The 12,707-nt window shown below is 40.7% G+C and overlaps 1 protein-coding gene across 1 annotated transcript in view; it reads right to left on the reverse strand.

The window, feature by feature from the left end:
• slc1a7a (solute carrier family 1 member 7a) overlaps window positions 1–12,707 on the reverse strand; it is a gene marked incomplete at its 3' end in the record, with an annotated part of 51,611 nt that overhangs the window by 20,858 nt on the left and 18,046 nt on the right. The window contains exons 3-4 of the mRNA XM_080440745.1: window positions 4,132–4,347; window positions 825–867 (exon numbers count right to left, since the gene is read on the reverse strand). Coding sequence (XP_080296871.1) covers window positions 825–867; window positions 4,132–4,347 — 259 coding nt within the window. The remainder of the gene's footprint in view (window positions 1–824; window positions 868–4,131; window positions 4,348–12,707) is intronic.

Raw genomic sequence — 12,707 nt, forward strand, 5'->3', positions numbered from 1 at the left:
CCTAAAATCTTTACATTGGCTACCAGTCCCCCAGAGAATTGATTTTAAAAATGTGTTACTTGTCTATAAATGTCTCTGTGGCTCTGGGCCCAGCTACATCTTAGACATGCTGGAGCCATATGAACCCCCTAGAACCCTTATCCCCTTATCTGGGGCTGGCCTATTAATTGTTCCATTTGTTGAAACAAAACATGGTGAAGCAGCATTTCACTACTATATATTCCAGGTTACATTAGACAATCCCCAACCATAGCAGTTTTTAAGTCCAAGTTAAAAACATATTTATTTAACATTGCTTACCCTACCCAATGATGGCTAAGAACAACTAGGTCTTGCCTGGTCTTTAAATGACAATGTCACTTTTTATTATTATCATGTTTTGTATAAAAGGTGGGAGTATTTTTTTATTTTGCTCCTTTATCTTATTTTAATTGTATCTATTATATTCTCCATTTCTTTTTAAAGTGCATTGTTGCACTTTGTATTATTATTTTTTATTCTGTAAAGCACTTTGAATTGCCCTGTGTATGAAAAGTGCTATATAAATAAAATTGCCTTGCCTTGCCTTGCCTTGAAGCCTTATGTCCCATAGGGGACGATTCTAAGAGGAGTAAGTAAGTAAGTAAGAGAGAGATAGCTCAATGGTGCAAAGTTATAAGGAATTTGAATAAACGTACAGTAAGCAGCATAACCCGCAGCAAGGCTGCGTATAGACTTGGTGCACTGGCACCGATATAATCATATATATTTCGCTTGACATTGACTTCATGACATTGGATTCACTTAGTATTTTCACTCACACAAAGCCACAAGCATTTGCTTACCTGTTGAAAAGTAGCTTGAACCAAGTTGGCCGGGAACATGTTGCTAGGAAAGAAAAGGTTGAAAATCTTTAGTGTTGCGATATCTGAAACATCTAAGCAGTGACCGTGAAACCTTGTGAAATGTGTGACTGGATGGGAAAGAAAGCAATTACAGAGGGAAGGCTTCAAATACCGAACATTTTCATGTTTTTACATTTCAATATTCAAACATATACTTTTCTTTTTCTTTTTTTTTTTCAAAAATAGCTAGCAGATATAGTACAGTACATAGGGCAGCTATTCCAAACCTTTTAATAACATAACATTAAAGGTAGGGTAAGTGATATTTTTTGGTTAAAACAAAAAGTATTTTGTTAAAAGGTTAAAATACTATATTCTGATAGTAATCATTGCTATAGAGTGTTTTTTCAGTAACAGATGTCTCCCTGTCTCTCCAGCTCTTTAATAAACAGAAAATAAATTTTTCGGTAGGTGTCAAAATCTCAGCCAATCAGGAGAAAGTACCAATTTTTAAGCTTAATTTGTATAGTGTTCCAGTTCCAATTTTGTCTGCTCATTTCTTAGTGTCATCACTTCCAATTTCACTTGTTTAATCTGTATCCTGATTGAGTTCTCTGTCCTGGTTGGATAAAATTGGAAATGAAACTGAAACTGAAACGAAAATGCATTTTCTGTTTAATAAAGAGGTGGAGAGACAAGGAGACTCCTAATACTGAACAAACACTCTATAGCAATGAGTACTATCAGAATATAGAACTATTTAACAATTATTTTAACCAACACAAATCACTTACCCTACCTTTAATATTAAAAAAGAAAATTAAAAACAATAATGTAATAACCTTAACCCTTTTCATTGTGATACCGATGATATAGGAACTTAAATAATACTATGCTAGTTCCAGTGATCCAAGCTAGAACACAAGCGATTGATTGCTCATTAAAACAAGCACGCACTGAAAAGGCTCGCCGCCCACCCATTCGGCTGCCGTGTGAAGGTTTTTCAAGTGGGCCCCAGCAAAGGTATTGGAACCTCTGCTATACTGTAAGGCTTAACGTGATTAAATGCAATTGTCCGTGCAAAAGTGTGCAAAAGCCAATATGCTGTATTCTACATGGATTTCACCACTCAACCATCCAGCCATCATGCCATCTATAAGACAAAGAGCAAAGCAGGCTAATGGATGGACACTGACCCCAATGCCCCTAATTGAATGTAAGTACATAACACACAATACCATTCCATACATACTGTACTCATTATACTTAAAACACCCACTCGAGTGTGGGCAGGCACGGTCATAAGTGCATGAGTGCGTGCATGGGTGCGTGCACGCACGTGCGCGTTCGTGCGCGTGCACACACACACACACACACACACACACACACACACACACACACACACACACACACACACACACATATGCTGGCATGATAAATGAGAGTCTAAAGAAGCTTTAAGAGATAAATCCAAAGCACAGCTGTGCTCTGCAACACACACACACACACACACACACACACACACACACACACACACACACACACACACACACACACACACACACACACACACACACACACACACACACACACACACACACACACACACACACACACACACACACACACTCATGCACATAGCGTCTACACACAAACACACGCGCTAACACACTCAGGGCTTGAGTGCACAGATGATTGATGTTCATCCGTGCAACAGGAGGGATGTGGAGGAGACTCGGCCTGGCCAATGGTCATACTCTGTGTGTGCATAAATCGAACATAGATGCACTATGTTTTTAATTTGTTTTCGTTTTTTACTGTAGCCCAGGGGGTCCCAAACTTTTTAGCTCAAGAACCAAAAGAGTGTGGATGTATTCTTTTTAACTGTACACCAGGGCTTCCAAAACTTAGTTTTTTTTACTGTAGTCCAAACTTTTTAGCTCAAGACCCCAAAAACGTTAAAATAGGAAACAAAAAAATACTTAAAAGTAGGGTACGTTTTTAAGTTAGGTACGTTTTTAAGTTTTTGTTATAAGATATACTCATTGCTGTCTCCCCATCTCTCCAGCTCTTTAATAAACAGAAAATACATTTTCAGGGGGGTTAAAATTTTTCAGCTATCAGAGAGAGTACCCATTTATCAGCTCAAAATGTATACTGTTCCAGTTCCAATTTTGTCTGCTCGTTTCTTTGTGTTACCACTTCCAATGTCACTTGTTTAATCTGTAGGCTGTGCGAGTTCTCTCTCCTGATTGGATACAATTGGTATCCTGACCTGAAAATGCTATTTCTCTTTACTAAAGAGCTGGAGGGACAGGGAGACAGATACTGAACAAACGCTATATCAATGAGGATTATCAGAAAATAGAGCTTTTCAATACTTATCTTAACAAAAGAATATCACTTACCCTACCTAAAAATATAAAAATGTCTTTACTAGAGACCCATAAAAATTTTGTGTGACCCAAAAATGGGTCTCTGTTTGGGAAACACTGTTTGGGAAACCCTGCTGTAGCCCACACACATGAAAAATCATCCATGTCACGACGAGACAAAATACAATTAGCAAAACAGCAGTTAAATATATCAATCATTGAAAAATAAAAACAGCAATGGGTAATGATTTTGTTTCATATGTTATAAGCAGCTGCACAGGACATGTGCAATCATACTACTGTATATTAGCCACTTAAAACCCATATTCTTAGTAAAACGGGCCAGTTGCAACTGTAGCTACTTGCTTTTTTCCATCTACACCAAATCTCTTTGTCTTTTCTTGGCAAATGTTAGCCCCAGAGTAGAGGGGTTCAAGTGGTCAGTAATAGTCTGACTGGAGAGATGCCTGACACACTAGTGGCCTGTGCTGTTGACATCAGCCCGTTGACCAACTGTCACACTGACACACTGGCTCTCAGGGCCTGGCCGTCACTCTACCTCTGCCTCTGTCCCAGCTTCACCCTTCTCACCAACCCCACCCCTCAGCACCACTAATTAGCTTAGCGTGGTAACCCACGCTAAGCTAATAAGCCAAGTTAATAAGCCATTTCGATTAATTGAATAATCGAGAAGTGTGTTTATTCTTTATAATTTCAACAGTAGCATTTATTGCCCAGTGTAGCTCATGGAGCCCCCTATTTTTGATCATTTTTCAAAATATAATGACCCACAAAATGCAAGTTATGAGTATGTGAAACATGTGAAACATGAAAACGTTGCACAACCTCCAAACACACAAGGCACCCTGTGATCTTTGGCACCCCTCCAAGGGGGCGGGGCCCAGAACCCAGGTTGGGGACCACTGCCTTACCGAATGAGATCTAGCAAGGCGTCAGCGGAGCTCATGATTGGCTTGCCGCTGTCCTCGTTGTCCTCCTTCTGCGCTGCGCCTCCGGGGTGGATGATGGACACCATGACGATGCCCACCACCACCGCCACAAAGGTGGTCCACAGGTAATACGAGACGGTCATGATTCCCAGGCGGCTGGAACACTTGGCGTCCAGGGCAGCCAGTCCTGACATCAAACTGATGCATGGAAACAGATGGGGAGGGAGAGAGGGAGAGAGGGAGAGAGAGAGAGAGGGGGGGGGGGTGCGACACACACACACACACACACACACACACACACACACACACACACACACACGTTACTAGGAATAATAGGAACAGATCAGTTGAACAGATATAATAATCATTTATTTATTAATAATACAGCAGCCAAAATCTGTGCTCTGTGGTATTGTGTGGGTGGTATTGGAGTTGGGTGAATATTTTACGACAAAAGGAAATGTAATTGATATATACGACTGCTTTTTATTTGATTTTTGTTGTTTCTTTTTGTTTTGTTTTTCTTTGCATTTGTGTGTTAATGTTTCTTTGTTTCTCGTTTATGATATTGCTTGTGTTGGTGCATGTTCTGTCCATGGGTTTTTTTATGCCTTGTTTAAGATTCTTTTAAGTATGTATTTGTCCAAAACTGAAAAGCAATAAAATAATTAGTAAGAAAAATGAAAAAATTATAGTACAGCAGCCAGTTCTGTCACTGACTGGCTGAGTTTCTCCTACAGTCCAGTCTCCCAAAGAGTGAATACAAATGTCTGAATATTACATCGCTATCACTGTCCACTCAGCATAAATTGATTAAAAAATACACACATATATTAATGATATGTACACATATATAGTAATATATACTGTGTGTATTTTTGTCAATACAAATCAATCAAATCAATCAATCAATCAATCAATCAATCAATCAATCAATAATTAATTCACTACAGGTATAGTTAATTCAATTTTCAATTCAAAGGAGCTTTATTGACATGAGAGAAACCATACGTTTACATTGCCAAAGCAAGTGTCAAGTAAAAACATTAAACAAAACTAAGAAATAGACAAAAATTAAAAAAAAAAAAAATAGTCAACTTAGAAAGTCATCATCAGCATCATCCCTAGCCTGGTAAACCATGCCCCTTCCGGAAATCTCATTTGCATTTGATTTCTGAAATCAAATGCAAATGAGATTTCCGGAAGGGGGATGGTTTACCAGGCTACATCATCCCTATCAACAGTGTCCAGTGTTTCACTACCTTAAAATATGATGCTTTGTCCTTAATTGTTCATGGAAATTCATGTTTAATTAGTGTTTAAGTTAGTTTGAAAACCAGTGGAGGTCCTGGCTTGTGCCCCAGAGAGTGTTAATTTCGTTGACTAAAACTATGACGAATAATGTTGGTCGACTAACAAAAAAGTTAGTCGACCAACATTATTCGTCAAAAAACACTGACGAAATAAAAACGAAGCTGTGATGACTAAAACTAAGACTAAATATATTGACAATTTCGTCAACAAATAAAAACTAGACTATGTTAGTGAGGGACTAACAGAAGAGATCCAGTAGAACTATAAAAAAAACCCGGTAAAATCAGGCATTAAGACACCACCAAGGCCCGCCAAAAAAAAAAATTGTCGACAAAATCAAATGTAGATTTAGTCTACTAAAATCTTATGATATTTAGTCAACTAAAACTAGATTAAAACTAAATGAAATTTTATTCAAAAGACTATGACTAAAACTAAATCAAAATTAGCTGAAAAAATTAACACTGTCTGGATGATACATCATACACAATGTAGGTTACATGCATCAGGTCCAAACTCAGGGACAGGCTTCATCTTGAGCGCCGAATCAGAAAGCTTTGTCATATAGGAGATGGCAGGCAGCTCCTTAAGTAAGCATTACTAAACCGGAGAAGCCCTTTACATAAGACAGGAGCACAGCTGTCTCAGATAAGGCCATCCGTGACACAATCGACTGTTTGAATGTTAGAGAGAAATTACAACCATGAATACACTGTAGCAGTGAACCACCGTCTCTGAGACCCCTTTTGTACCCACTATCCAAATGGAAATAACTGTTCAGGAAGGACAGAATGAGAGAGAATGAGAGCTGGAGTGCCTCTCGGAGGTGGCTCCATGGAGAATTGAAAACCAGCATAATACAAAAAATCACACCCTGTGTGAAGTGGGCGGTGTCTTGCTAGCTAATCACAATACTGAATGGAGTCAACCAATCATGTACAAAAGATAAATACATTTATTGAAACACTCTTTATGATGGACGAAACCATAACTTGAAAAAAACAAATTTTTGGTTTTTTTCAAGTTATGGTTTCTTATATAGGGCTATGCACATGTGTCATGTGACACTGGCCAATCACAGTCCTGAATAGACTGTGATTGGCCAATCACAGCGCAGGATAATTGTACAAATTTCCTGGGCCCAGATCACAGCGCAGGAAAATGTACATTTTTCCAAATCTCACTTATAGGGGCGGTTTCACCGCCCAAAAATGATTAGACATACTGTATTATACGTTCTCTCATTATCCAGATATGGACACACATGATTCTAAGATTATCTCTCTCTCTCTCAAACACGCACGCTCACTCGCACGCTCGCACGCACGCACACACGCACGCACGCACGCACGCACGCACGCACGCACGCACGCACGCACGCACGCACGCACGCACGCACGCACGCACACACGCACGCACACACACACACTATCTTTCTCACCCAACATATCTCTCTCTCTCTCTCTCTCTCTCTCTCTCTCTCTCTCTCTCTCTCCAGTGGTTTGACCCTTTGAAGTTAATAAACTGTAGGGGATCAAAACCAGTTCGAACATGTAGGGCGAGTGCGGCAATAATCATAAAAGAAATCACCACCACTGACAAGAAGAAGAAAACAAGAAATTATTTGTATAAATCATATGCCACAGGCTTCTCTGCCTTTTCTATACAGTACTGTATGTGAACCCATGTAGAGGAATTAATGTTGACAGACATTGTTGCTAAATATCTCCACTTTCCCACAAGATTAACACAGACCTCATTCTCCCCACTTCCTCCAGTGACTATGGCAATGAAGGGATTTTCCCTCGAAATGTTTGGTTTTAATTTTGGTTGCTAACACAGGACGGTGTGAACAAAAAACAGACCTAATGAAAAATGCAACAATATAACCATTTGGTTCTTGATCCATATAGCAGTAGAACGACTGTAAGAGCTAAATCTGGCTTGAACGTGATTCGTGGAGCTCCCTCTAGTGTTGTGATTGTGGACGTCAATTGACGTTTTTGAGTTTGACAGGTACATGGGTGTCTTTGTGGTGTAGTGTATCTTGTAGACCAGGCTCATTGCAAGTTGCTGTACTCTGTCCTGTACCCTGAGGACAGGCTCATTGCAAGTTGTTGTACTCAGGGCCGGATCTACCATATGGGCACTTTGGGCACGTGCACAAAAAAAATCCCAATTTTGCAGTTATCTAATACGAATGAAATAAATAAATGATGTCAAAAATGTTCTCTCGCGCGCGGGCGCATGAAGGGGGGGGCCATTGCAGTTCCAGTGCCCAGGGGCACTGAGAGGTGTTAATCCAGCCCTGGCTGTACTCTGTCCTCTGACCCTGAGTCAGGCTGGTCAGGCTGACCAGCCTGACCTATCGATTTCTGTTCCGCCCGCTGGTTGCAGGCGTGTTACTTTTGTTAATTGGCATTATTTGTTGCGAAATGTTTGGAACAATGGAATACTGTAGGAGTGAAAAAAGGAGGGAACATCATTCCCTCCTCTTTTGTTGACAGACAAGACTTTCCCCCCATCTAATGTGTAATCTATGTAACAGGGAACATTTGTCCACCTTATTACTGAGGAAGAAAAGCCAGGAATAAAGGCCTTGTCCAACAATTGCAGTTGATCACTTGACTATAGGCAGAGAACTATGGAACATACAGTATGAAAAGCATAATAACCGTATGAACACCTATACCTTCACAAAACAAATAATGATATACTGTGCCCTCAATGACTAGTAGTTGTTGATGATAAGGGTCTGAGTCACCAAAGCGAGTTAATCATTTTCTCCTTTTCTCAACAACTGCTGTGTGTGTGGTATGAGCAGCGGTTTTCAATGTTTTATTTTAATTTTATTTCAAGGACCCCCATCCCTCTGAGAGTGTACAAATGTTTCATTATGTCCAAAAATTTTAATTTTCAGGATTCAAATTAAAAAACAATTAACAACAGATCGGCAAGCTCAAAGCGCGCCGCGTTTCGAGATTGTGGATCTGTTACTTTTGATGCTTTTGTGTGACGCTGTACATGTAGTATGATCAAGTGGGGCGTTAATTTACTGTTAATCTGTGTGTGTACCACAGTGTGGATGTATAATGAGCCCTGTTGCCCTGTGAATAGAACCATTGTAATGATAGATGAGCTTCACCATTTGAGAAGCTCTACACTCAGAAGGGCTTAAGCTCTTCACTCAGAAGGGCTTTGGATTTACGGATCTTCAACTTCCTGCCTGGGTTTGTCAGAAGATTGTAAATGAAACATTTCACATGCAGTGCAGAAAATTTACAAAACCCATTTTGATCCACCCTGGTAGCGATGGAGCTATTTGCATGATATATAGAAAGGTTGGCTCTCGGAAGGATTCTTGTTGATTGTGCTGAAAATCAATCTGTACTACTACTAGAGCTACCGGTATTCATGCCCACAGCCCTACAGGAAAGCAATATTGATATTTTTGCCATTTAGCCCTTCCGGAACTTAATAATAACGAAAGAATAATCTATGCATATCGATTAGCTGAGGTTTACAGCCCTTGTACTGTACGTTCACTGATCAGCAGCAAGAGCACATTTCAGTACAGTATGTACATATTTCTGGTGTTCCTTTTTTTTTTATAGAACATGCACATCCAAAGTAAATGCAGATGCTGTACAGAAACATTGAATGTCAGGAGTGGAGCATGCAACACACTCCCACAATGCATTTATTAAGACACCAGGGCAAGAATTTCATGGAGGCCATGAGATGGTAGATAAAAGGGTGCATTTAGATGCCGCCTTTATCCAAAGCGCTTTACATTCACACACTGATGGCGGAGGAAACCATGCAAGGCAACAACCTGCTCATCGGGAGCAGCTAGGGTGTCTTGCTCAAGGACACTTCGATGGTTCACAGGGGGAGCCCGGAAAAAGAGAAGATATAGAGGAATTGAGTGAAAATTAAGTGAATTGAGAGTTACTATTGACTCTACTGCCCATTAGAAGTTACATGATGGAGTTTTGCACTGTTAGTTTGAGAAATATGTCCAAACATGAAAGCGGCATAGGGGAGCTGTGAACATGTCTCTCTACCCCCCCCCCCGCCCCCCCCGCCCCCCCACGGCTGCCATGAAGGCCATGACCATGGCGCCGTGTCGCCTCAGGCCATATGATATTGACTGAGGCCATGATGCATGGCCTTGATGCTCCTTCCACATTGCTCCAGCTGATTTCACAGTCTTCTCCTCCTTTCTTTCCTGTCAAAATGGCTTTTAGACATGGGTCTTTTGTTGAACCTGGAATGCACTCCCCAACCACATCAAAGAAGCCCCCATCCTTCAAAACCGCTCTCAAAACCCACTTCTTAAATATTGCTCCCCCCAGCTAACTGCTCACCACTTTGATTTGCTGTTCTACTGTTTGTATTCTTTGTTATTTCCTAATAAAGTTGTGAGTGAGTGTGTATGAACTTTTACTTGCAAGTTCCCCTGTTCAAGTGTTTAGTTTTGTAACCATGAACATTAGGCTACATATTTGAAATTGTTATTGAAATTATTGCTTCTAAAATGACGAGGATCTAGTGACCCACATTTATTTGTGGTTTTGGTATTTTCCCTTTAACCACTCAACTCCAAAATAGCGAATATGTTATGAAAGGTCAGACAAGACATTTACAGACGGGTCAGACAAGACATTTATAGACCGGGGGCATATAATGCCGTATTCCTGCTAAACCACTTTTGCTGACCAACCACAGCGACCTGACCCGCAGAGAATTGATATCCTGCCTGCGGCAATGTAACACCATGTCCCCTCTCGCCTATTTGTAAAATGACAGGCTTTCCAAACGTGCTATTAAAGTTTCATTCCATCTGTATGATGTATTGCATTTTCAAGTGGTGGGGACAGGGGACAGAGGGCGGAGGAGGTAGGTTGTGTTGTGTTGTGGCTGGATTGGATTGACAGACAGCTTTGTGCAAATAAATCTGAGTCCCCCTGCATATATGGGACAGCCACGACAGCTGTGAGCAGCATTGGCTGAGTGGGGCACGCCCCTGCTGGCAGTGGTGGAAGAAGTACTCACATTTTTTACTTAAGTAAAAGTATCAATGCTGCATTGTAGAAATACTCTGTTACAAGTAAATTTACTTGAGTAAAAGTACAAATGTATTGGCATAAAAATGTACTTAAAGGACCAAATAATGCAGGAGGGCTCATTTCACAAGTTTTCAAATTTATAAAATGTATAAAGATCTTTTGAAAATAGCAGATCTACAAGCTTGTAGATCGGCTATTTTCAATGGCCGAAATGTATATAGGGTTGAAGTGGTTAATGTATGTTTTGCAATAATAATAAAAATCTACAAAGTAACTATAGTAACTAAAGTTTTCAAATAGCTGTAGTGGAGTAAAAGTACAATGTTCGCCTCTGAGAAATTTGGAAATACTCCAGTTAAGTAAAAGTAACTCAAAATTGTACTTGAGTACATGTACTCAAGTACTTTCCACCACTGCCTGCTCACAGGAGATTAGAGGACCCAGCTCTGAAAGAGCAGGATGTATCCATGGACACATGCCGGCAGAAGGTCAAGTAGAGTTGCAGCACATCAAAACTAGCGTACAGCAAAACATCAATCTCTTGGGAGATGATCAGAAAATACAATAGCCCAGGGCACGGGCACACTCACACACACACACACACACACACACACACACACACACACACACACACACACACACACACACACACACACACACACACACACACACACACACACACACACACACACACAGTTACACACCTTCTTTTCATCTGACAGTGAGGCGTTTCACTGGCAGCATGTAACATTGGAGGAACCCCCATCCGACTTCCCACACGCGAACACGGCCAATAGACTGCATAGATGTAGTTCCCTTTTTCATAAGGTGGTATAATCATTTCCGGTTTCCCATAGCTTCGTTTCATTGGCTCAGCAGCAGATTTTAACCGGAAACACACGACACCATTATGTGTTTCCTGTTCAAATCTGCTGCTGCGCCAATCAAATGAAGCAATGAGAAACTGACCCAGAACAGGACATGTTCATGCTGCCATCTGGGAAGGGGAACTACAGGACAGTTATGCCAAAGATGGTTAATTGGAGCCACTATGGAGGCGAAATGGTACACAAATCCTACAAATGTTCTCCTAAGTGGGCGTCGGTGTCTGACGGCAAATCTCGCTAACGTCCTATGTTTACCGATAGCACCTGCGAGAGTGTGTTAATGGGATAGAGAAAGGTCGATAACAAAGTTGATTTTCTCCTGATTTGTTTCTCTGAATAAAGCCATCAATTCCACCGATTGAAGGTCAGGGGCCTCCTTTGCAGTGTTGTGCCATTGTTATGTAAATGATTGGTATGCCAATGCTATAGTACTACTGACTAGTACTGGACTGCCAATTGCACAAAGCATGCTGTGATTGAAAATGTTAAGCAATAAACATTATACAGCATGTAGAGAGCCAGAGGCCCAGAGCCATGGGAAGAGTTATCTAGTTCCAAGCAAATGGGCTTCCTACATGCAGTTCAGTTTAGGATTCTGGTACCTTGCCTCACATGTGAACCTGCCAAGATCATGTGGGAATCAGATACGTACAGTGGGGCTGCCAACAAGTTTTCTGACCATATGGGGCTTACTGTCCCTCCTGGCTGCATCTTTGCTGAGCAAGAGCATTACAGTAATCCCTCTATCAGATGGAAAAGAGAAGGCCACAGCTCCTTCACTATGTGAAGTATTGTATAGCTACGGTATCCACACCACAAATTAACCATCCAGCATAACCAGCTGAGATAAAGGTTATTCAGCTCAAAAGGAGGCAAATTCACAACATAAGTGCTTTGATTAGCTCCTACTTTTACACTTACTAATTGCGGTCCATGCAGCTTGTGGCTGTGATGCTGCATCATTATTTCGGTGGAACCAAGTTCGATTCCTGCGTTGTTTTTATGCATTGAAAACTGAGTGACCTATAAAAAAATCACATCGGACTCTGTGTGCAAAGACTTATGGTAGTTTCACATTTGTAAGTTGTATTTCTAGCACTGGATTTAATACTTTAATACAGCAGAACAGAAACATGGATCAAAAAGATTTAGAGGAAGTCATGAAGCTGCTGATGCTATAATGGTGACCAACTACTATGGCAGACCTCTGAAAAACATTTTGGGTAGATAGATACAGCAGAGTATTTTATTGGCATCAATTTAAAAGCAAGCAGTGCACCTTAAA

This window comes from Gymnoscopelus braueri, assembly GCF_963280865.1.
Source record: "Gymnoscopelus braueri genome assembly, chromosome: 10".
NCBI classification, from domain to species: Eukaryota; Metazoa; Chordata; class Actinopteri; order Myctophiformes; family Myctophidae; genus Gymnoscopelus; species Gymnoscopelus braueri.